This window comes from Sphaerodactylus townsendi, linkage group LG14 (assembly GCF_021028975.2).
Source record: "Sphaerodactylus townsendi isolate TG3544 linkage group LG14, MPM_Stown_v2.3, whole genome shotgun sequence".
In the NCBI taxonomy this organism is placed as follows: domain Eukaryota; kingdom Metazoa; phylum Chordata; class Lepidosauria; order Squamata; family Sphaerodactylidae; genus Sphaerodactylus; species Sphaerodactylus townsendi.
The window spans coordinates 23186184-23211469 of NC_059438.1; the positions used below are offsets into that span (position 1 = coordinate 23186184).

The 25286-nt window shown below is 60.4% G+C and overlaps 1 protein-coding gene across 1 annotated transcript in view; it reads right to left on the minus strand.

Moving 5' to 3' along the window:
* ZCCHC14 (zinc finger CCHC-type containing 14) overlaps positions 1–25286 on the minus strand; it is a 41821-nt gene that overhangs the window by 5559 nt on the left and 10976 nt on the right. Inside the window, exons 4-11 of the mRNA XM_048515295.1 lie at positions 13975–14048; positions 11077–11148; positions 10597–10706; positions 8591–8685; positions 8418–8472; positions 6932–7214; positions 1823–1914; positions 499–626 (exon numbers count right to left, since the gene is read on the minus strand). Of these exons, the coding sequence (XP_048371252.1) occupies positions 499–626; positions 1823–1914; positions 6932–7214; positions 8418–8472; positions 8591–8685; positions 10597–10706; positions 11077–11148; positions 13975–14048 (909 nt within the window). The remainder of the gene's footprint in view (positions 1–498; positions 627–1822; positions 1915–6931; positions 7215–8417; positions 8473–8590; positions 8686–10596; positions 10707–11076; positions 11149–13974; positions 14049–25286) is intronic.

The window sequence follows — 25286 nt, forward strand, 5'->3', positions numbered from 1 at the left end:
GTGACTGAAAATACAGCAGACAAATAAAAACCCTCCTATTTTGGATCGTCCAGAAGAAGAAAAGAAGAAGAGTTTGGATTTATACACACACCCCTTTCTCTCATGTAAGGAGACTCAAAGGGGCTGACAATCTCCTCCCTGTGAGGTGGGTGGGGCTGAGAGAGCTCCAAAGAACTGTGACTAGCCCAAGGTCAACCAGCTGGTGTGCATTGGAGTGCACAAGCTAATCTGGTTCACCAGATAAGCTTCCACAGCTCAAGTGGCAGAGTGGGGAATCAAACCTGGTTCCGCAGATTAGAGTGCACCTGCTCTTAACCACTACACCACGCTGGTTCCCCAGTCCTATCCCCACTCATTTAGAGTCCAAGCTTAGCCACAAGCAGCTCAAAAGACCGGCGCAACCTGTCGGGCGACAAGCAAAAGGAGAAGACATACTGCAAAAGGTTCAGATCTCCCCTGTCCAAGACATGCTGGCCCATGCCTGGCAGCACCCGATACCTGCTGCATGGTTCCCACGGATGCTCTGAATCGGTCCAACGTGAGTAGTCGGAGGAACTCTGGCCACTCCGCTGCTGCTCACAGAAGGGGACACTGCTGGGTTCAGGGTCCTTTTCTCAGACTTTTCCCTAAAGCGAAAAAAGAAGTCCTTGGTTAAAATAAGCTTCCACCCAGAGCAGCACTCTTAGGACTACCGTTTTCAGACAGGCCAATCTACCTGCACAGGTGTCTAATAGTGCATCTCCTCATTCCTCCAAAAAGGAGTTCAAGGCAGGATTTGAGTTTTAAGGCAATTCTACAAAATACATTACTAGGACAGCATCAACCATACTCTGCAAACCCCTTTCACACAGTTAACTTCAACCAATAGACAATCCTAGAGGTTTCGCTCAGGAGGATTTGGTAGTTAATGCATTTGCCCCTTGCCCTTCTCCCCAGTGGGGAACCGAGGTGGCTTACATCATTTCCCTCCATTTTATCCTCACAACAACCCATGAGGCTGACAGTATGTGACTACTAGCCCAAAGGCACCCAGTGAGCTTGTATGGCATGAGTGGGGATTCAAACCTGGGTTTTCCAGATCCTACCTAGACCAACATTGTAACAGCTATACAATGCTGGCACATCAAAAAGCATGTCTGTTACCACAGGAATGTCTTTAGCTGCTGACTAACTTATAAAGCAAACTTTCCATTTCAGCATCTAAGCAATTTCAGTTTGTTGATCAGGCTCCAATATAGTCCAACCCCGATTCTGCAAAAGCCGCATTCTTTGAAAAATTACTTCTGCCATGGACGAAACTATGGAAGGGGGGGCTTGATGGTTTTCTCCCCTCGCACTTTATTGATCAGAGTCTGCAGAGGACTTGAGCTACCGATGCCCCAACACCCAACCCCAAACTAGCATCAGCCCCAGAGCCAGTTGACCTCCTAACTACAGACAGGCTGTGAAGCACAAGACACTGGTCATGTCAATGATGTCACTCTGGAAGTGCCAGGACAGTGATAAGCACCAGAGGGTCAAGTCTTCTCTCTGCAGCGCTTCCACTGAACGCCTCTGCTTGGCTGGATCGCCAGCCTCGATGAAAGATCACACAAACTTGATGCATGGACAATACTTTCAAAGCCTGCCTGGCCACAACCAGAAAAAAGACAACACTTGACACCCGGTGGCTCTGCTAGACCTGAAACGCGGGCTTTCGTGCCAGACTTTCCTCAGAGTACATCTTCCCCAATACAAAGTACATCTTTCTGATTCCTGCTCAAGCATGGAGTAGGAAAGAAGGGAAGAAAGGCAATCTCCCCCTGTTTTCTTTAACACCTACTTTTCCAACTCCAGCTGGGTCTTCAACTTCTTCTTAGCACCCATGGTGAGGGATTCAAATTTGTTCAGATCTTCTTCAGTTAGGCTCAGGAACTTATCCATGAAAAAAGAAATAACTGTTATGCTATGCATTACCAACGTCTTTGAAAGCGGTTGATTATTTGGCTATGAAACCTCTGAAACGGTTCCTGGCTTTAAGCAAAAGTTAAATGTACACAAGCAAGCCTACGGGACAGCGCTGATAATGCCCAACGTTGCTTAACTATTTGTCCCTTTTGTTTACACAGACAATTATGAAAAACTGACAGAATAGTGAAAGGAGAGAGGATTTTCCAAGATAAGGCTCTGTAGCGTGAATTACAGTCTTGGTTATAGCTACATACAAAGTGTGACTTTCAAAATGGTGTTGTATTGTCTAACTTGACCTCTCACGTAAACACATAGGACCGTGGTGGCGAACCTTTGGCACTCCAGATGTTATGGACTACAATTCCCATCAGCCCCTGCCAGCATGGCCAATTGGCCATGCTGGCAGGGGCTGATGGGAATTGTAGCCCATAACATCTGGAGTGCCAAAGGTTCACCACCACTGATAGGGCAATTTACCACCCTTCCTCGCTAAAACAAAAGCAATACAGGCAAGGGACTCCAGCACCCCACCCTTTGCTTCAAGGATTATCAAGCTGGACAAGCAGCGTTCACAGCACCAGGTGAAGAACTTGCCCAGCAGAAACAGGAATCTGTGTTTGCCATACATAATCAGCTTTTAAAATTGGTTTTACAGCACTGTTATTGCAGTGGTATGTCCTGCGTCTTTCCTAAATTGCCACCGCAATTCATCACACCCACAGATGAATCCACCTCTATATCACATGTCCCATCAGGTTCTTCCCATCAGATTATTCCATAACTGTGTACCAAACACACTAACATACCGGTAAGGAAACGGAGGGCGTGGATTTTATTAATTAAAGCTAACCACTTCATTGTATTGTTTTTATCATAAAGAAAAACACACCAGACAGTTAAACCTCAGTGTATTCAATCGGTCACAACTTCAACATAAGAGGTTTTAAATGGCAAAGACTGAATCCAGCAGAGGGCACCCCAGATTTTTTTAAAAACACCAACTGAAGTGGCAATTAGCTTTGCAAAAAAGCTGGACCGCAGTTGTGAATTAAGGAATTTAGCCAGAGAATCCTCTGAATAAAACATGTGACCCCTGGACTGTTTTCCCAGGGTTTACAAGGGACTGTGCTCTGTAGGGACCAGTGTTTATGCACCCTCACCAGCTTGCAACTGGGAAGCTTGTAAAACTGCTGTGTGAGTCAGTCATGAACACACGGAGCTGACCTACACTGAATCAGACCCATGCCTTACTGTCTACTACTCAGACTGGCAGGGATTCTTCGGGATCTCAGGACAGGCCTTCCACATCTCCTACTCCCACATCACCTAAAATGGGGGAGCTGGAGTACAGAGTTTTGAAGGAGGACATTGATATAGTGGGCATCACAGAGACATGGTGGAATGAGGAGAACCAGTGGGATGCTGTTATCCCAGGTTACAGGCTCTACAGGAAGGATAGGACAGGGCGTATTGGGGGTGGGGTGGCCCTCTACATCAAAGAGAGCATAGTGTCACATAAAATAGACAATGCAGGGGGGAGCTGATTCCTCTACAGAAGCACTGTGGATATCAATACCAGGGGTGAAGCATAGTTTAACATTAGGAATATATTATCGTCCCCCTGACCAAAAGCACAAGAGGATTCTGAGATGGAAAAAAAGAAATTAGAGAGGCCAACAAAAGCAAAATGTCGCGGGTAATGGGCTTATTTTAACTATCCCCATATAAACTGGAAAAATGCATGTTCAGGTCATAGTAAGGAGAGAACATTCCTGGATATGCTAAATGACTGTGGCTTAGAGCAGATGGTTGTAGAACCAACCAGGGGAGATGTGATCCTAGATCTAATTCTATGTGGGACCCAGGACCTGGTGCGGGAAGTCAGTGTTGTTGAGCCGATAGGGAACAGCGACCACAATGCTGTCAGATTCAGTATCTCTGCATGCGAACAAGTGACAACTACTAATGTAACTACATTAAGCCTTCAGAAAGGGAAATTTCTCAAAGATGAGGGGGATAGTGCGCAGGAAGCTGAAAGGGAAATCAAGAGAGTCAAAAATGTCCAAGATGCTTGGAGGTTATTTAAAACACAGTCTTAAAAGCTCAACTGGAATGTGTTCCACAGGTTAGGAAAGGCAGCGCCCAGTCCAAAAGAAAGCCACCATGGTTAACAAGGGACGTTGAGGAAATTATTAGGGAAAAAAAAAGATGTCTTTTAGAAAATGGAAGTCCAACTTAACTGATAAAGAATACCAGAGAGAACACAAATGGTGGCAAAAGAGAAGCAAGTTAGCTGTAAGGGAGGCAAAAAAAAAAAGGATTATGAGGAAGCATGGCTGTGAACATCAAAACGAGCAACAAACAGTTCTTCAAGTAAATCAAAAGCAGGAAGCCAGCAAGGGAAGCAGTAGGCCCGTTAGATGACAAAGGAACAAAGGGTGAGCTAAAAGATGACAGGGAGATTGCAGAAAAGATGAATGAATTCTTTGCATCTGTCTTCACCCCAAGAGGAGGTGAGGAAAATTCCTGCACCTGAACCAAGCTTCTTAGGAGGCTTAATCCGAGGAACTAACGAAGATAGTGGTGGACAAGGAAGAAGTTCTGGCAGCCATTGATAAACTAAATGCTACCAAATCCCCTGGCCCAGATTGCATTCACCCAAGAGTTCTTAAAGAGCTCAAGCATGAAATTGCTGATGTTCTCACTTTAATATGCAACTTATCCTTGAAATCAGGCTCCATCCCTGAAGACTGGAAGATGGCCAATGTCACACCAATCTTTAAGAAAGGATCTAGGGGACGAGGAAATTACAGGCCAGTCAGTTTGACATCTGTTCCTGGTAAATTAGTAGAATCTGTCATTAAAGATAAAATTATAAAACATGTACAAAAGCAAACCCTGCTGAGAAAGAGTCAGCATGTCTTTTGCAGAGGCAAATCCTGTCTTACAAACTTACTAGAGTTCTTTGATTATGTAAACAGGCATGTGGATAAGGGGAACCAGTGGACATTGTCTACTTGGATTTCCAAAAGGCTTTTGACAAAGTTCCTCACCAGAGACTATTGAGAATGAAAACTCAGCAATGAAGGAATAAGAGGGGAAGTCCTCCTATGGATTAAAAACTGGTTGAGAAACAGGAAGCAAAGAGTGGGTGTAAATGGGCATATATCACAATGGTGAGATGTAGGGAGTCGTGTCCACAAAGGATCCGTATTGGGACCAGTGCTCTTTAACCTATTCATAAATGCCCTGGAAGTAGGGGTGCAGGTAAGCGTGGTGGCCGTGTTTGCAGATGATACCAAAGTATGTAGGGTGGTGAGAACCACAAAGGATTAAGTAGGAGGTCCAAGCGGACCTTGATAAATTAGGTGAGTGGGCTAAGAAATGGCAAATGCAGTTCAATGTAGCAAAATGCAAAGTGATGCACATAGGGGCAAAAAATCCAAACTTCACATACACGCTACAGGGGTCAGTGCTATCAGTCACAGACCAGGAAAGGGATTTGGGCGTCTTAGTTGATAGTTCCATGGGAATGTCAACTCAATGTATGGCAGCTGTGAAAAAGGGCAAACTCTATGCTGGGGATCATTAGAAAAGGAATTGATAATAAAACTGCAAAGATTGTCATGCCCTTATATAAAGCCGTGGTGCGACCGCACTTGGAGTACTGTGTTCAGTTCTGGTCGCCACATCTCAAAAAGGATATTGAAGAGATAGAAAAAGTGCAGAGAAGGGCAACGAGGATGATTGAGGGACTGGAGCACCTTCCTTATGAGGAAAGGCTGCAGCGTTTGGGACTCTTTAGTTTGGAGAGGAGACGTCTGAGGGGGGATATGATTGAAGTCTATAAAATTATGCATGGGGTAGAAAATGTTGACAGAGAGAAATTTTTCTCTCTTTCTCACAATACTAGAACCAGGGGGCATTCATTGAAAATGCTGGGGGGAAGAATTAGGACTAATAAAAGGAAACACTTCTTCACGCAACGTGTGATTGGTGTTTGGAATATGCTGCCACAGGAGGTGGTGATGGCCACTAACCTGGATAGCTTTAAAAGGGGCTTGGAGAGATTTATGGAGGAGAAGTCAATTTATGGCTACCAATCTTGATCCTCTTTGATCTGAGATTGCAAATGCCTTAACAGTCCAGGTGCTCGGGAGCAACAGCCGCAGAAGGCCATTGCTTTCACATCCTACATGTGAACTCCCAAAGGCACCTGGTGGGCCACTGCGAGTAGCAGAGAGCTGGACTAGATGGACTCTGGTCTGATCCAGCTGGCTTGTTCTTATGTTCTTATGTTCTACTGCCTGGTCTTTTAACTGGGAATGACAGGGATTCAGCCTCAAACCTTTCGCACGCCAAGCAAATGCTCCATTATTCAGCCCAACCCCTCCACCCAAAAGTCACCTTTCAGAAATGAGAGAAACCAGAAAGAAAGAGAAATGCCTGCAGTGCACAGAAGGTGGCAATATGAACCAACCGTTTTTTTCTAAACGAGTCCCTAGGTAAAGACACAGAACTCAAAGTGGTTTGTGGAAGGATTCAGACTGTCTAAAGGGGAACGAACAGCAACTTAACGCAGACCTGGGCATTATACGGCCCGCGGGCCACATCCGGCCCGCCGGATGACCCTGACTGGCCCCCCTGCCGTGCTGGGGAGCGAGGCGTCTTTGAAAGCCCCGCAGAAGCCGGTTGCCTTGGCTGCCGGCTTCTGCGGGGCTTTCAAAAGCGCCTCGCCCCCCTGCCTTTTGGCCCGGCCCTCCACAATATTTTCTGTTTCTTATGCGGCCCCATGGAAAAATTAATTGCCCACCCCTGTCTTAACGTATTACTTCGAACCATCGATTAATCCAAAACTTGATACACAAGTACATCAGCACATCCACTCAGAAAAGCCACGTATTTCTGCTGTTTGCGCTCCCTGTGCACGCTGTGAGACAAAGAAAACCCATTCCTTTTCCTAGTGAGGACAGCACTCTACCTTCTCCATTGTGAGCTGTTTGAAAACTGGGTAGTACTTGTGTAAGCGCAGCTTCCGCAACCAATCCAAAATCCCGTTTTGCTCCTGGGCCTGGGGGATCTGAGGACTGGGAGTCATTAACACAGACGAAGAATTCTCCAGCTGGGAGCGGCAGGCTAGCGAGGATCCAGCCCCACCTGAATGTGAGCAGTGCGGGAGTGCGGCTGGGGTCGAGTTCGGGTGCTGGACGTGATGCTGGAGGTTATTTTGTGAAGACTGGATCCCAGCTACGCCACAGACAGGTCTGCAAAGGAAGGGAGAGGAACAGTTATAGTTATCATTCACCAAAACAAACAGAACTCACATCAGGGTGTTCTGGGTGTTCTGGGTTGTATGGCCGTGTTCCAGCAGCATTTTCTCCTGATGTTTTGCCTGCATCTGTGGCTGACATGCCAGCCACAGGTCCAGGCAAAACGTCAGGAGAAAATGCAACTGGAACATGGCCATACAACCTGGAAAACCCACAACATCCTAGTGATTCTGGCCGTGAAAGCCTTCGACAATACACAGAATCCACATCCATGATTCGTTACTGCTTGCTCCCCAAGGAAACAGAAAGGCAGGGTCTGGTTTTAACTCTCCCTCCCATCACGCACATCCCCGATCAAAGCAATGTATAAGTTTATATAGAGCAGTATATGTGGAAAACGCAGTATCTGAATAGTAAACACATGCAGGGTTTCAGTGGCATTTTACCACTTTCCACTTGAATTCCTTCTACAGAACTTCTTCCCAAAGCACCACGATGAAGGAAAATGGCACATTGCAACCAAGTTTATGAGTTTAGAATCATAGAATCTTAAGAGTTGGAAGAGGCCGCAAGGGCCATCAAGTCCAACCCCCTGCAGTGCAGGGACACACAATCAAAGCACTCCTGACAGCCTGTCTTCAAAAACCTCCAAAGACTCCGAGGTAGTGCAATCTGCTGCCAAACAGCCCTTTCTGTCAGGAAGTTCTTCCTGATGTTTAGATGGAATCTCTTTTCCTACACCTTGAGTCCATGACTCTGTGTCCTAGTCTCTGGAGCCGCAGAAAATAAGCTTGCTCCCTCACCAACATGACATCCCTTCCAATATCTAAACATGGCCATCATGTCACCACCTTCTCGTCACCAAACTAAACATCCCCAGCTCCCTAAACCTCTCCTCGTAGGGCACGGATTCCAGACCTTTTATCATTTTGGTTGCCCTTCTCTGGACCCGTTCCAGCTTGTCAATATCCTTACCTAAAAGTACCTAAAGCTTGTTAATATCCTCACCTCAAGGGTTCACCTAATTTTGCTTAGTACAACATTAGCAGCGGCAAGAACTAGCAGAGAATTTGCGAGATTTGTTACTGTGAAGCTAAAGGCAATGAGAAACATGCCACATAATTACCCAAAAATCTGAACAACTTACTCTAGCTCTCTCTTCGGCACACACACACACACGCACCAAGCGTCTCTTACCTTCCAGAAGCTCCCAGTGTAGTGCTTGCTTTATAAAGGGAAGTGCTGCTGGGACCTAAAAAGCAGGAGATCAGGAATTTGGACAGGCATTGACTTGGCCAAAACTGATGGTTGGGGGGGGGGGGGGTTTGATGGGGGGGGGGGGGGAAGAAAAAGGTAATCTTTACACTCACTTGAACTCTGAAGCTGTTGGGAGTGAGACGAAGAGGTGAAAAATTTCTTCACGTGATCATTTTTCCAGACGTGGGAAGGTAATGATGCCAAATATCTGAAAAATGATTTCAACTATGTAATTTTTATTTATTTTTTTGCATTTGGACCATAACGATCAAGTCAGGATCTTTAAGCTGAAGAAAGCCAAGACAGAAATTGCAGCACATTTAGAGGTGAACAAAGAACGACTGTGTGCATTAGAGAAACAGCAGGTAAATGCCCGCGGATCACTGCGGCCCATGTAGTGCACAATAGCTACTGCAATTTTTAAATACATGCATATGCCACAAGAATCCTCATAGCACTTGATGCAGTTTGTTTGTTTGTTTGTTTGTTTGTTTATTTATTATTCTACTTTTATACCGCCCTCCCCTAGAGGGCTCAGGGCGGTTCACAACAGTAATAAGACAATAAATATGTTAAACATTAAAACAGTTTAAAAGCAGCATTCAATTTCTATATCAATTAAAATAAAGATGGCATCCAGCTATTAAAACTCCTACAAAGGGAACAGTGGGTTTTAGCTGTTTCCAGGCACCCTATCAGCGGCTGGACTCTCCAAAGGCCCGGCGGAATAACTCAGTCTTACAGGCCCTGCGAAATTCGTTGAGGTCCCGCAGGGCCCGGACAGTTGGAGGGAGAGCATTCCACCAGGCAGGGGCCAGGGCCGTAAATGCTCTGGCCCTAGTGGAGGCCAGCCGCATCATAGAGGGGGCGGGGATCACGAGCAGATTGGCCTCTGCCGAACGCAGAGACCGACGTGGGACATATGGCAAGGATCTGGGACTTTCTCGTTCCAAAGAACGTGCGTACGCACCATGCAGTCTTCGGGGCCATGTGAACATCATAAAAATGGAACAGGAAGAAGGCGCTACTGCAACTGGGGTCTCAACACACGCACTTTTAAGAAGTCTGGATTCTATTTCTGTCATGAAACAGCAAATGCTGTACGGATAAATTAGTTGGTCCAACAAAGATGAACCAGCTAAAACCACTCTTCTTTTCCAACTGCCAGGAAGTCAGTGACAGGGAAAGGGATTTCTTCCATTACATTAGTCTTGTCCATACAAATTCCAAAGCACAAAAGAAATGACCTAAGCACTAGTCTATTATTTGGTTTGGTAACCAAAAGCACCCACTTCCCCCTGCAGCCATGGTAAACCAATTACAGTTTTGACAAGTCTAGGAAAAGCTAATGAAAAACTTGGAGGAGAGCCTCTCCGTGAAACTACTGCCTTACTGGAGTTTTCAGTTCTTCAGGGCCCAAATGATATGAATGTCCAGCAGGGGTGTAAAACAACAACAACACATCCCAGATCCTGAGACAGACTATGTGCAAAGTGCTGTCAAATTGCAGCGGACTTATGGTGACTCCAGAGGGTTTTTTAAAGCAAGAGACTAAAAGAAGTGGTTTGCCACTAGCTGCTGCATGATAAGCTACAATATCTTTTAATGGAGTTACCATGCAATTCCATGTTTCCCTACTCAATGCTGCTGGCCAGGAAACCTACCCCATTGGCTACTCTGGCTGGCAAAGTGCCAGCCATATAAGAAACAGGCCCATACAGCAGTACACGAAGAGCCAAAAGGGGCCACAAAACAACTGAGCAGAACAACTGTTACTCAAGGATGTGTGAAAGCAACACAAAGCCAGCCACTGCTGGTGATGCTGGGGATGAGTCTGGAAGACGCCAGGTATGTTGCTTCCCAGGGGCCAAAACACAGTTAATCACGTTCTGACTGAGTAACAAAAATGGCATTATGAAATATTAATATTGTTTAAAGGTTAAATATTATTACAATACTAGCTCATTGGAGGGATCTGCAAATTTACATGCAAACACAACTGTAAGAACAGTAGAGTTCAGGAGCAGATATTTGACTAGAACAGGCCATTGCCAGTTTCCCTATTTCAATTTTTACAGGGAGGGAGGAAAATGAGTTTTTAAAAGCTTGCAGTGCATACCTAAGGTCCGATTCTAGGTCCATGTGGTTTCTTTCCAAGTAAAATGAATCAGGACTGGCTAGGCAAGGAATGAATTTCTCCAAATTTTCTTCTGGATACAGCTGACATAACTAAGGTGGAAGAAATTAAAGGTGACATTAAAATGCAAAGACCGAGAAAGACAAAAAGGAAGAAGAGACAATGACGACGCACTTACTACATGGATACCCTTTATCTACAAGAAGGGTCTTGCAGTTGAAGAAGAAGAATTTGGATTTATAGCCCACCTTTCTCTCCTGTAAGGAGACTCAAGGTGGCCTACAAACTCCTTTCCCTTCCTCTCCCCACAACAGACACCTTGTGAGGCAGGTGGGGCTGAGAGAGTTCAGAGAGAACTGTGACTACACCACTGCATGCATGAATTCCATTGACTCCCAACTGGATCAGAGTGTTTTTGAAGAACAACTTATACAAAGAAGCATCATATCTTTATTATTTTACCTTTGAAACAAATTCAGTCACTTCTGCAGAAGACTTTGTTACCAATGTCACTGAAGAATCGGACCAGAAGACCTGAAGGAAATAAGAAGCACTATTTTAACAAACGGCATCATGAACATCTGGAGCTAGTTTTGCTAATATGGATTTTCAATTACATCCTCTAACTACGTGAGAAAAAGGATTTGGGGTCATCTTTGCTGCGATTCATTTCAAAGGCCGCTGTTCTCTGCCCTCTCCCAAAGGTGATCTCAAGGAAGGGATACAGCTCAGTCGTGGAGCTCATGCTTACTGTGCCATATCTTCCCATGCATCTTCTGCTAAGGGGCTCAGAAACCAGGTGCTCAGAAAGGCCTTCTCTGCCAAGACCCAGGAGAATGCCACTGCTAGTGAGCATGATCAATAATTTGACTTGGAATAAATGCATTTTTGTACGCTTCGGGAGACAGCTCTGCTATGCTGCACTTACAAAGACACAGCAACAGAGGTAACTTTTTTCTCTTCTCTATTGTCATATGAAACAAATCCTTGGTTGAATTTTAGGAAGAGGAGGAGGAAGAAGAAGAAGAGTTTGGATTTTTATACTCAAGGTGGCTTACAAGCTCCTTTCTCTCCCCACAACAGACACCTTGTGAGGTAGGCAGATTGTGAGAGAATCCTGAGAGAACTGTGATTAGCCCAAGGTCACCCAGCAGGAATGTAGGAGTGTGGAAACACATCTGGTTCACCAGATAAGCCTCTGCCAGTCAGGTGGAGGAGTGGAAAATCAAACCCAGTTCTCCAGATTAGAATCTACCTGCTCTTAACCACGATACCACGCTGGCTCTCAAGGGATCACAAACCACAGCGCATTCCAAACACTCATCACAAGCTGTATGGAAAACACAGACATATCTGCAGGCAATGTCTACATCTACAACCAGTAGGCATTTAAGTGGTAGTTATACTTTTGAGTTTCCCCATGAGCTTCGCATTAAAGGGTCACCAGACAAACTCTAAGTAAACAGACACAATCCGCTAAAGGCTGTGCGGACCCTCAAAACCGTGTAGACCCTGCAAATCACATCAGTTGGTCAATAAGGACACAGGCAATTGACTTGTGGATATATGCCAAACAGACTAAGCCAAGAGCATCTGCATTTCATTTTCTGCACTTTCAATAAGTTATTAAATGCTTTTATCATGAGTTGGTGATTAATTGAACTGTAAGTGAGTCTCAAGACAACACAACACACAAGAGAAGAGACTATTCAGTATCTAAGTCAGGGGTCTGCAACCTGCGGCTCTCCAGATGTTCATGGACTACAATTCCCATCAGCCCCTGCCAGCATGGCCAATTGGGAATTGGAATTCCCAATTGGGAATTCCCATCAGCATGGCTGATAGGAATTGTAGTCCGTGAACATCTGGAGAGCCGCAGGTTGCAGACCCCTGATCTAAGTATTATTATGGGCTGGACCCAAAGGTGCCATTCTATGGTGGCATAATATTATCAGTGGTGGATTTCTGCTGATTCCACTGTCTAATTGCAGACTCACTATTTGCCAGGGTCCTGTGATCAGCAGGAGCAGAATTTAGGATCCAATCTTATTTTTATGGGTTTATGGGCAAATACTGCATCCCTGCTTAATAAAAGAAGAGGGACAGGGAACCAATATTTCCACATTACACTAGTATCAATGACAACCAAACACACATTTTTTCCAGCCACAAGCATGCTGCCAAAAGTATTGGTGAGTGGAAAGAGTTTCAAAATACATTACGTAATTGAGGAATTTCCTCTTTCCTGATCTTGTTACTCCAAGAAACAAAAGCAGACAGTTTCTACCTCTGCTTCTGACTTTGTTGATCATTTTCTTCCCACTCAAATCAGAAGTGAATGATGCAATGGGAAGAACATACATGACTTGCAGAATCATAACTCTAAAGCCTCAAGAATGACAGATGAATTAACTCACACTCTTCTTGCACTTCCAGGCACTGGGAGTCGCACACCAAGGAGCCAACTCAGTGCACGCTACAGGGATACACATTTGAATCCACAGCAGTGTTCATTAGGGTCACCATATATTTTGCATACAGCAGCTTTGGCTGCAGTTCCTACTGTCATGCTAACAAAACCTCCATGTATCAATCATATGGAATTCTGCTGGGGGAAGATGTTCATGCATGCAACCATCTCTCCTTCTGCGATGCTCCCATGAGGCAGCTGACGCACAGTGATCAAGCCTATGTACTAAGCCAAGTGAATAGCAGGAGATGCACATTGACCGACAGGGGCTGCTTCTTTACAGGGCAATCAAAGGTCATGGGATTGCATCCTTTTCTTATCCCATGTAAACAGTGCTAAGAAATAGACTTTGCAGTTGTAGCTTAAACTGAAAATTAAGTGTATTCAACATATCTGAAAGACTAGCTACAAGAAGAAGAGTTTGGATTTGCCTTTCTCTCCTGTAAGGAGGAGACTCAAGGATGCTTACAAACTCCTTTCCCTTCCTCTCCCCACAACAGACACCTTGTGAGGCAGGTGGGGCTGAGAGAATGTCAAAAGAATTATGACTGACCTAAGGTCACCCAGCAGGCTTCATGTGTAGGAGCAAGGAAACAAATCCAGTCCACCAGGTTAGAGTCTACTGCTCGTGTGGAGGATTGGGGAATCAAACCCAGTTCTCCAGATTTAAGTCCCCCTGCTCCTAACCACTACACCACACTGGCTCTCTGTCAACTCCTTCAACAGAAGTCATATTAGTACTGTGAACATGTGAACATTTCCCACAGGTTACGAAAAAGTACTTTAGGAGGCTAATGTCTCAGGGACCTCCTTTTGTTGGAATCAAAATTAACTAGCTGAATAGACCTCGCTCCCACACCACACACACGCTGAAAAGCCTTGCAACTTACCTCAAAGGAATATTCCATGCTCCTATCATTCTTCTTGTGCAATAATCCCTTGAGTTCCACTTTTTCAACACTCACTGTTAGAAATGAAACGAAAGAATAAGATGTGTTATATACCCACAGGCAGTCAGCGCATCAATAGCACAGCATTGTTCTCTCGGAGGTGCGGCAGCAATTACAGCAGAAGCCCTGCAGTTCTATGCTGCATGTGATTCAGTGCGTCTCTGGTGGTGTCAAATCAAGGATGCCCAAAAAGCAGTTCACAAAGGCTCAGAAGCCGCTAACAAGAAGGCAACTGTCCTATCAGAAATAAAATCCATCACCTCCTTGATCATTGGGCTATGGATTTCCTTTCAGACTTCAAACGCGCTTGATTCCCAAGCTTAGCAATACTGTTAAGAACAAGTGTCTTCACGCCTCTACACAATACAGCGGCATTATTGCCGTTTCCAACCTAAATTGCGCTGGGTTGGATTCAACCAGTTTTCCCCCTGACCATAACCCTCTGACTATTCCAGAAAGGTTACTCTTGTGATCTTGGGACCTCCACAGATGAAAGTATTGCTTGCAGCTGTAAGAACACTTTGACCAACTCCACCGCACAGCTGCAGATCATGTGGAATTTTTAAAACCCTAACCCCTCTCCATAATGGTGTGGAACAGAAGGAGAGAAGATACACTTTTTTAAGCTTTATATCATCTTTGCCATCCAACTGCATATCTTTGTGAAGTCTTGAGTGACCAGACTGTCTCACAGAAGCACCATCGCTAACTCCAGCTGATCTTGGGAAGAGGCATTTCCTAGTTCAATGCTCCTTAAAGCATCAATTATCAGTTGGTATAGTACTGGAATTGTGAGCCCCTTGCAGTAAGGGGGGCAGAGGTTTTAATGGTTTAGAAAACGCTCAGGCCAGAATTGGCATGGAAACAGAGCTCAGAAATGTTCCAAGCAGACTTTCCAAAAGGGAAACATCACTCATAATGGATTGTTCTCTTTTGGAGGAACAATCAAAAACCTACACAGTTCATCAAAGCCCTGAGCTCTGACTCATGGGTAACCCCTTTGCAATTGAGACATATTGAAAGGACCGCTGGAGGAGGAAAAGACAGGCTGAGTAACACAGGCAGCACCTCCATCCATTCCAAAAGTTCTGAATGTACATAAAACACTCAGCTTCAAAGGGGAGAAACAGACACTAAACGGCACCTTCCTAAAATGCAAGAATTCTTAACATGCTGGAAGCATGCCAACAGGCAAACCCAAAAAGCAGTGTTTAAAAATACCCATCTTTGCATGTAACCTCTTAGATAATGCACATTTTGCTTTTTTAAAAGCATGGGCCATATTAACACTCTCTCCCCTTTTTTTGAGAACATATTATTTCTTCCTACCTGATATACACCACATTCTAAAGTCCAAGAAATGGGAAATGCCCTTTTTGCTTGTCTGATCCATATATAAAGACTGTCCAAACACATGCCACTGTCTCTAAAGGAGCACTCAGACCAGAACAGCAGGCAAGCAGATGGCAGAATAGTGAGAACTCAACTACAATAACGTTCAGTGCCAGCAACAGACATTTACCTTCCTTTAAAACCCAAACAAAAGCTGAATCTGTAAGCTGAATGTCCAGGGTAGGAGAAAATGCTAAAATGGGTGGATTCCACTTAACACATGCAAATTACACTTGCAAATTGCACCCTTAACACATTAAGCCAATGCAAATAGTTCTTTCTCCCGCCCTGGACATTCCACAGGTATATATACTCCATTTGCTTTACTACCATCAGATCCTCTGAAGATGCCAGGTACAGATGCAGGAGAAACGTCAGGAGAAAATGCTACTGGAACACGGCCATACAACCCGGAAAACCCACAACACCCTTGTTATTAAAATGTGCTAACCTAATTTAAATTTTCCCAGAACACCAACATGACTGTCTACACATTATTATTATTATTATTATTATTATTATTATTATTATTATTATTATTATTATTATTATTATTATTATTATTATTATTATTATTATTATTATTATTATTAAACTTGCTATACCGCCCTATCCCCGGAGGGCTCAGGGCGGTGAACAACATAAAATCATACAAAAAACATAAAAATCTTAAAACAGGTTAACCAATGTTTCATGATCAAGTCATCAGTTCAGTGCAGGAGAAAAACAGAAGCAGCAGTTACAAAGCTCTGGTTTTGACTGAACCAGTCTAGATCAAAAGTACCCAAAGAACTGCTTCCACACACATATCTGCGCCAGTGCCTTTAGTTACATTTATAGAGACCTGTGCAAAGGCCTTCTTGGAAGCCATGCGTATACTCTGGAGCTCCTTGTCACCAGACATGTGATTGGCCCCTTCACGACAGGCCTTCCAGCGTCAACTAAAGACTATTCTACTTAAAGCTCTTCAATAATGAAAAGAAGTTTACATTTTTGAGTTGATTCTATTGTACATTTGTTATTGTGACTGCATCTTGTATTTTTCTCGTGAACCATCTGGATCAAAATTTTAAGAAAATGCAGCATGGAAATGTTTCAAACAAAATACCCATGCTCTACAGCAAATGCTAGTCTGGTTTTAGAAATATAGATGGCACTACGAAGCCACCCACAAAATCTCAGAGAACACTCACAAGACAGAGCCCACCCCCACCCGCACCCCATTTATAAGCGATCAACTGAACTTTCTATCACACAACCGCTATGTTCTAAATCATTAAATATTAAGAGGATGACACAGAAACCTTTAGACTCCAACTTTACCCTATTTAATGCTCAGCATGCCAGGGACACGAGATTCTCCCGACACACATTAACTCACTCCACAAACAGCCCCATGCACAATTCCGTCTCCTTGGAGATGTTACAGAATTGGGTGAGGAAGGAGGCTTATAATTAGACTCTCTTTGGGAAAGAGCGAGGGATGTGGAGTGTTCCTGACAAGACCCTCCTTTTCCTTACACAAATGCTGGAGAAGATGCATTCTAACCCCATAATGCAACCCAGTTTACCAGAAACACACTCAGGATTTTGAAGAATCCTGCAATCCTTCGTCTACAGCAGGGGTAGGGAACCTGCGGCTCTCCAGATGTTCAGGAACTACAATTCCCATCAGCCCCTTGGGTGGGGGGGGGGGAGGGGGGTGGGGGCGGGGGGGGGGCCGGGGGGGGGGGGGGTGGTGGGGGGGGGGGGGGGTGGGGGGGGGGGGGGGTGGGGGGGGGGGGGGGTGGGGGGGGGGGGGGGTGGGGGGGGGGGGGGGTGGGGGGGGGGGGGGGTGGGGGGGGGGGGGGGTGGGGGGGGGGGGGGGTGGGGGGGGGGGGGGGTGGGGGGGGGGGGGGGTGGGGGGGGGGGGGGGTGGGGGGGGGGGGGGGTGGGGGGGGGGGGGGGTGGGGGGGGGGGGGGGTGGGGGGGGGGGGGGGTGGGGGGGGGGGGGGGTGGGGGGGGGGGGGGGTGGGGGGGGGGGGGGGTGGGGGGGGGGGGGGGTGGGGGGGGGGGGGGGTGGGGGGGGGGGGGGGTGGGGGGGGGGGGGGGTGGGGGGGGGGGGGGGTGGGGGGGGGGGGGGGTGGGGGGGGGGGGGGGTGGGGGGGGGGGGGGGTGGGGGGGGGGGGGGGTGGGGGGGGGGGGGGGTGGGGGGGGGGGGGGGTGGGGGGGGGGGGGGGTGGGGGGGGGGGGGGGTGGGGGGGGGGGGGGGTGGGGGGGGGGGGGGGTGGGGGGGGGGGGGGGTGGGGGGGGGGGGGGGTGGGGGGGGGGGGGGGTGGGGGGGGGGGGGGGTGGGGGGGGGGGGGGGTGGGGGGGGGGGGGGGTGGGGGGGGGGGGGGGTGGGGGGGGGGGGGGGTGGGGGGGGGGGGGGGTGGGGGGGGGGGGGGGTGGGGGGGGGGGGGGGTGGGGGGGGGGGGGGGTGGGGGGGGGGGGGGGTGGGGGGGGGGGGGGGTGGGGGGGGGGGGGGGTGGGGGGGGGGGGGGGTGGGGGGGGGGGGGGGTGGGGGGGGGGGGGGGTGGGGGGGGGGGGGGGTGGGGGGGGGGGGGGGTGGGGGGGGGGGGGGGTGGGGGGGGGGGGGGGTGGGGGGGGGGGGGGGTGGGGGGGGGGGGGGGTGGGGGGGGGGGGGGGTGGGGGGGGGGGGGGGTGGGGGGGGGGGGGGGTGGGGGGGGGGGGGGGTGGGGGGGGGGGGGGGTGGGGGGGGGGGGGGGTGGGGGGGGGGGGGGGTGGGGGGGGGGGGGGGTGGGGGGGGGGGGGGGTGGGGGGGGGGGGGGGTGGGGGGGGGGGGGGGTGGGGGGGGGGGGGGGTGGGGGGGGGGGGGGGTGGGGGGGGGGGGGGGTGGGGGGGGGGGGGGGTGGGGGGGGGGGGGGGTGGGGGGGGGGGGGGGTGGGGGGGGGGGGGGGTGGGGGGGGGGGGGGGTGGGGGGGGGGGGGGGTGGGGGGGGGGGGGGGTGGGGGGGGGGGGGGGTGGGGGGGGGGGGGGGTGGGGGGGGGGGGGGGTGGGGGGGGGGGGGGGTGGGGGGGGGGGGGGGTGGGGGGGGGGGGGGGTGGGGGGGGGGGGGGGTGGGGGGGGGGGGGGGTGGGGGGGGGGGGGGGTGGGGGGGGGGGGGGGTGGGGGGGGGGGGGGGTGGGGGGGGGGGGGGGTGGGGGGGGGGGGGGGTGGGGGGGGGGGGGGGTGGGGGGGGGGGGGGGTGGGGGGGGGGGGGGGTGGGGGGGGGGGGGGGTGGGGGGGGGGGGGGGTGGGGGGGGGGGGGGGTGGGGGGGGGGGGGGGTGGGGGGGGGGGGGGGTGGGGGGGGGGGGGGGTGGGGGGGGGGGGGGGTGGGGGGGGGGGGGGGTGGGGGGGGGGGGGGGTGGGGGGGGGGGGGGGTGGGGGGGGGGGGGGGTGGGGGGGGGGGGGGGTGGGGGGGGGGGGGGGTGGGGGGGGGGGGGGGTGGGGGGGGGGGGGGGTGGGGGGGGGGGGGGGTGGGGGGGGGGGGGGGTGGGGGGGGGGGGGGGTGGGGGGGGGGGGGGGTGGGGGGGGGGGGGGGTGGGGGGGGGGGGGGGTGGGGGGGGGGGGGGGTGGGGGGGGGGGGGGGTGGGGGGGGGGGGGGGTGGGGGGGGGGGGGGGTGGGGGGGGGGGGGGGTGGGGGGGGGGGGGGGTGGGGGGGGGGGGGGGTGGGGGGGGGGGGGGGTGGGGGGGGGGGGGGGTGGGGGGGGGGGGGGGTGGGGGGGGGGGGGGGTGGGGGGGGGGGGGGGTGGGGGGGGGGGGGGGTGGGGGGGGGGGGGGGTGGGGGGGGGGGGGGGTGGGGGGGGGGGGGGGTGGGGGGGGGGGGGGGTGGGGGGGGGGGGGGGTGGGGGGGGGGGGGGGTGGGGGGGGGGGGGGGTGGGGGGGGGGGGGGGTGGGGGGGGGGGGGGGTGGGGGGGGGGGGGGGTGGGGGGGGGGGGGGGTGGGGGGGGGGGGGGGTGGGGGGGGGGGGGGGTGGGGGGGGGGGGGGGTGGGGGGGGGGGGGGGTGGGGGGGGGGGGGGGTGGGGGGGGGGGGGGGTGGGGGGGGGGGGGGGTGGGGGGGGGGGGGGGTGGGGGGGGGGGGGGGTGGGGGGGGGGGGGGGTGGGGGGGGGGGGGGGTGGGGGGGGGGGGGGGTGGGGGGGGGGGGGGGTGGGGGGGGGGGGGGGTGGGGGGGGGGGGGGGTGGGGGGGGGGGGGGGTGGGGGGGGGGGGGGGTGGGGGGGGGGGGGGGTGGGGGGGGGGGGGGGTGGGGGGGGGGGGGGGTGGGGGGGGGGGGGGGTGGGGGGGGGGGGGGGTGGGGGGGGGGGGGGGTGGGGGGGGGGGGGGGTGGGGGGGGGGGGGGGTGGGGGGGGGGGGGGGTGGGGGGGGGGGGGGGTGGGGGGGGGGGGGGGTGGGGGGGGGGGGGGGTGGGGGGGGGGGGGGGTGGGGGGGGGGGGGGGTGGGGGGGGGGGGGGGTGGGGGGGGGGGGGGGTGGGGGGGGGGGGGGGTGGGGGGGGGGGGGGGTGGGGGGGGGGGGGGGTGGGGGGGGGGGGGGGTGGGGGGGGGGGGGGGTGGGGGGGGGGGGGGGTGGGGGGGGGGGGGGGTGGGGGGGGGGGGGGGTGGGGGGGGGGGGGGGTGGGGGGGGGGGGGGGTGGGGGGGGGGGGGGGTGGGGGGGGGGGGGGGTGGGGGGGGGGGGGGGTGGGGGGGGGGGGGGGTGGGGGGGGGGGGGGGTGGGGGGGGGGGGGGGTGGGGGGGGGGGGGGGTGGGGGGGGGGGGGGGTGGGGGGGGGGGGGGGTGGGGGGGGGGGGGGGTGGGGGGGGGGGGGGGTGGGGGGGGGGGGGGGTGGGGGGGGGGGGGGGTGGGGGGGGGGGGGGGTGGGGGGGGGGGGGGGTGGGGGGGGGGGGGGGTGGGGGGGGGGGGGGGTGGGGGGGGGGGGGGGTGGGGGGGGGGGGGGGTGGGGGGGGGGGGGGGTGGGGGGGGGGGGGGGTGGGGGGGGGGGGGGGTGGGGGGGGGGGGGGGTGGGGGGGGGGGGGGGTGGGGGGGGGGGGGGGTGGGGGGGGGGGGGGGTGGGGGGGGGGGGGGGTGGGGGGGGGGGGGGGTGGGGGGGGGGGGGGGTGGGGGGGGGGGGGGGTGGGGGGGGGGGGGGGTGGGGGGGGGGGGGGGTGGGGGGGGGGGGGGGTGGGGGGGGGGGGGGGTGGGGGGGGGGGGGGGTGGGGGGGGGGGGGGGTGGGGGGGGGGGGGGGTGGGGGGGGGGGGGGGTGGGGGGGGGGGGGGGTGGGGGGGGGGGGGGGTGGGGGGGGGGGGGGGTGGGGGGGGGGGGGGGTGGGGGGGGGGGGGGGTGGGGGGGGGGGGGGGTGGGGGGGGGGGGGGGTGGGGGGGGGGGGGGGTGGGGGGGGGGGGGGGTGGGGGGGGGGGGGGGTGGGGGGGGGGGGGGGTGGGGGGGGGGGGGGGTGGGGGGGGGGGGGGGTGGGGGGGGGGGGGGGTGGGGGGGGGGGGGGGTGGGGGGGGGGGGGGGTGGGGGGGGGGGGGGGTGGGGGGGGGGGGGGGTGGGGGGGGGGGGGGGTGGGGGGGGGGGGGGGTGGGGGGGGGGGGGGGTGGGGGGGGGGGGGGGTGGGGGGGGGGGGGGGTGGGGGGGGGGGGGGGTGGGGGGGGGGGGGGGTGGGGGGGGGGGGGGGTGGGGGGGGGGGGGGGTGGGGGGGGGGGGGGGTGGGGGGGGGGGGGGGTGGGGGGGGGGGGGGGTGGGGGGGGGGGGGGGTGGGGGGGGGGGGGGGTGGGGGGGGGGGGGGGTGGGGGGGGGGGGGGGTGGGGGGGGGGGGGGGTGGGGGGGGGGGGGGGTGGGGGGGGGGGGGGGTGGGGGGGGGGGGGGGTGGGGGGGGGGGGGGGTGGGGGGGGGGGGGGGTGGGGGGGGGGGGGGGTGGGGGGGGGGGGGGGTGGGGGGGGGGGGGGGTGGGGGGGGGGGGGGGTGGGGGGGGGGGGGGGTGGGGGGGGGGGGGGGTGGGGGGGGGGGGGGGTGGGGGGGGGGGGGGGTGGGGGGGGGGGGGGGTGGGGGGGGGGGGGGGTGGGGGGGGGGGGGGGTGGGGGGGGGGGGGGGTGGGGGGGGGGGGGGGTGGGGGGGGGGGGGGGTGGGGGGGGGGGGGGGTGGGGGGGGGGGGGGGTGGGGGGGGGGGGGGGTGGGGGGGGGGGGGGGTGGGGGGGGGGGGGGGTGGGGGGGGGGGGGGGTGGGGGGGGGGGGGGGTGGGGGGGGGGGGGGGTGGGGGGGGGGGGGGGTGGGGGGGGGGGGGGGTGGGGGGGGGGGGGGGTGGGGGGGGGGGGGGGTGGGGGGGGGGGGGGGTGGGGGGGGGGGGGGGTGGGGGGGGGGGGGGGTGGGGGGGGGGGGGGGTGGGGGGGGGGGGGGGTGGGGGGGGGGGGGGGTGGGGGGGGGGGGGGGTGGGGGGGGGGGGGGGTGGGGGGGGGGGGGGGTGGGGGGGGGGGGGGGTGGGGGGGGGGGGGGGTGGGGGGGGGGGGGGGTGGGGGGGGGGGGGGGTGGGGGGGGGGGGGGGTGGGGGGGGGGGGGGGTGGGGGGGGGGGGGGGTGGGGGGGGGGGGGGGTGGGGGGGGGGGGGGGTGGGGGGGGGGGGGGGTGGGGGGGGGGGGGGGTGGGGGGGGGGGGGGGTGGGGGGGGGGGGGGGTGGGGGGGGGGGGGGGTGGGGGGGGGGGGGGGTGGGGGGGGGGGGGGGTGGGGGGGGGGGGGGGTGGGGGGGGGGGGGGGTGGGGGGGGGGGGGGGTGGGGGGGGGGGGGGGTGGGGGGGGGGGGGGGTGGGGGGGGGGGGGGGTGGGGGGGGGGGGGGGTGGGGGGGGGGGGGGGTGGGGGGGGGGGGGGGTGGGGGGGGGGGGGGGTGGGGGGGGGGGGGGGTGGGGGGGGGGGGGGGTGGGGGGGGGGGGGGGTGGGGGGGGGGGGGGGTGGGGGGGGGGGGGGGTGGGGGGGGGGGGGGGTGGGGGGGGGGGGGGGTGGGGGGGGGGGGGGGTGGGGGGGGGGGGGGGTGGGGGGGGGGGGGGGTGGGGGGGGGGGGGGGTGGGGGGGGGGGGGGGTGGGGGGGGGGGGGGGTGGGGGGGGGGGGGGGTGGGGGGGGGGGGGGGTGGGGGGGGGGGGGGGTGGGGGGGGGGGGGGGTGGGGGGGGGGGGGGGTGGGGGGGGGGGGGGGTGGGGGGGGGGGGGGGTGGGGGGGGGGGGGGGTGGGGGGGGGGGGGGGTGGGGGGGGGGGGGGGTGGGGGGGGGGGGGGGTGGGGGGGGGGGGGGGTGGGGGGGGGGGGGGGTGGGGGGGGGGGGGGGTGGGGGGGGGGGGGGGTGGGGGGGGGGGGGGGTGGGGGGGGGGGGGGGTGGGGGGGGGGGGGGGTGGGGGGGGGGGGGGGTGGGGGGGGGGGGGGGTGGGGGGGGGGGGGGGTGGGGGGGGGGGGGGGTGGGGGGGGGGGGGGGTGGGGGGGGGGGGGGGTGGGGGGGGGGGGGGGTGGGGGGGGGGGGGGGTGGGGGGGGGGGGGGGTGGGGGGGGGGGGGGGTGGGGGGGGGGGGGGGTGGGGGGGGGGGGGGGTGGGGGGGGGGGGGGGTGGGGGGGGGGGGGGGTGGGGGGGGGGGGGGGTGGGGGGGGGGGGGGGTGGGGGGGGGGGGGGGTGGGGGGGGGGGGGGGTGGGGGGGGGGGGGGGTGGGGGGGGGGGGGGGTGGGGGGGGGGGGGGGTGGGGGGGGGGGGGGGTGGGGGGGGGGGGGGGTGGGGGGGGGGGGGGGTGGGGGGGGGGGGGGGTGGGGGGGGGGGGGGGTGGGGGGGGGGGGGGGTGGGGGGGGGGGGGGGTGGGGGGGGGGGGGGGTGGGGGGGGGGGGGGGTGGGGGGGGGGGGGGGTGGGGGGGGGGGGGGGTGGGGGGGGGGGGGGGTGGGGGGGGGGGGGGGTGGGGGGGGGGGGGGGTGGGGGGGGGGGGGGGTGGGGGGGGGGGGGGGTGGGGGGGGGGGGGGGTGGGGGGGGGGGGGGGTGGGGGGGGGGGGGGGTGGGGGGGGGGGGGGGTGGGGGGGGGGGGGGGTGGGGGGGGGGGGGGGTGGGGGGGGGGGGGGGTGGGGGGGGGGGGGGGTGGGGGGGGGGGGGGGTGGGGGGGGGGGGGGGTGGGGGGGGGGGGGGGTGGGGGGGGGGGGGGGTGGGGGGGGGGGGGGGTGGGGGGGGGGGGGGGTGGGGGGGGGGGGGGGTGGGGGGGGGGGGGGGTGGGGGGGGGGGGGGGTGGGGGGGGGGGGGGGTGGGGGGGGGGGGGGGTGGGGGGGGGGGGGGGTGGGGGGGGGGGGGGGTGGGGGGGGGGGGGGGTGGGGGGGGGGGGGGGTGGGGGGGGGGGGGGGTGGGGGGGGGGGGGGGTGGGGGGGGGGGGGGGTGGGGGGGGGGGGGGGTGGGGGGGGGGGGGGGTGGGGGGGGGGGGGGGTGGGGGGGGGGGGGGGTGGGGGGGGGGGGGGGTGGGGGGGGGGGGGGGTGGGGGGGGGGGGGGGTGGGGGGGGGGGGGGGTGGGGGGGGGGGGGGGTGGGGGGGGGGGGGGGTGGGGGGGGGGGGGGGTGGGGGGGGGGGGGGGTGGGGGGGGGGGGGGGTGGGGGGGGGGGGGGGTGGGGGGGGGGGGGGGTGGGGGGGGGGGGGGGTGGGGGGGGGGGGGGGTGGGGGGGGGGGGGGGTGGGGGGGGGGGGGGGTGGGGGGGGGGGGGGGTGGGGGGGGGGGGGGGTGGGGGGGGGGGGGGGTGGGGGGGGGGGGGGGTGGGGGGGGGGGGGGGTGGGGGGGGGGGGGGGTGGGGGGGGGGGGGGGTGGGGGGGGGGGGGGGTGGGGGGGGGGGGGGGTGGGGGGGGGGGGGGGTGGGGGGGGGGGGGGGTGGGGGGGGGGGGGGGTGGGGGGGGGGGGGGGTGGGGGGGGGGGGGGGTGGGGGGGGGGGGGGGTGGGGGGGGGGGGGGGTGGGGGGGGGGGGGGGTGGGGGGGGGGGGGGGTGGGGGGGGGGGGGGGTGGGGGGGGGGGGGGGTGGGGGGGGGGGGGGGTGGGGGGGGGGGGGGGTGGGGGGGGGGGGGGGTGGGGGGGGGGGGGGGTGGGGGGGGGGGGGGGTGGGGGGGGGGGGGGGTGGGGGGGGGGGGGGGTGGGGGGGGGGGGGGGTGGGGGGGGGGGGGGGTGGGGGGGGGGGGGGGTGGGGGGGGGGGGGGGTGGGGGGGGGGGGGGGTGGGGGGGGGGGGGGGTGGGGGGGGGGGGGGGTGGGGGGGGGGGGGGGTGGGGGGGGGGGGGGGTGGGGGGGGGGGGGGGTGGGGGGGGGGGGGGGTGGGGGGGGGGGGGGGTGGGGGGGGGGGGGGGTGGGGGGGGGGGGGGGTGGGGGGGGGGGGGGGTGGGGGGGGGGGGGGGTGGGGGGGGGGGGGGGTGGGGGGGGGGGGGGGTGGGGGGGGGGGGGGGTGGGGGGGGGGGGGGGTGGGGGGGGGGGGGGGTGGGGGGGGGGGGGGGTGGGGGGGGGGGGGGGTGGGGGGGGGGGGGGGTGGGGGGGGGGGGGGGTGGGGGGGGGGGGGGGTGGGGGGGGGGGGGGGTGGGGGGGGGGGGGGGTGGGGGGGGGGGGGGGTGGGGGGGGGGGGGGGTGGGGGGGGGGGGGGGTGGGGGGGGGGGGGGGTGGGGGGGGGGGGGGGTGGGGGGGGGGGGGGGTGGGGGGGGGGGGGGGTGGGGGGGGGGGGGGGTGGGGGGGGGGGGGGGTGGGGGGGGGGGGGGGTGGGGGGGGGGGGGGGTGGGGGGGGGGGGGGGTGGGGGGGGGGGGGGGTGGGGGGGGGGGGGGGTGGGGGGGGGGGGGGGTGGGGGGGGGGGGGGGTGGGGGGGGGGGGGGGTGGGGGGGGGGGGGGGTGGGGGGGG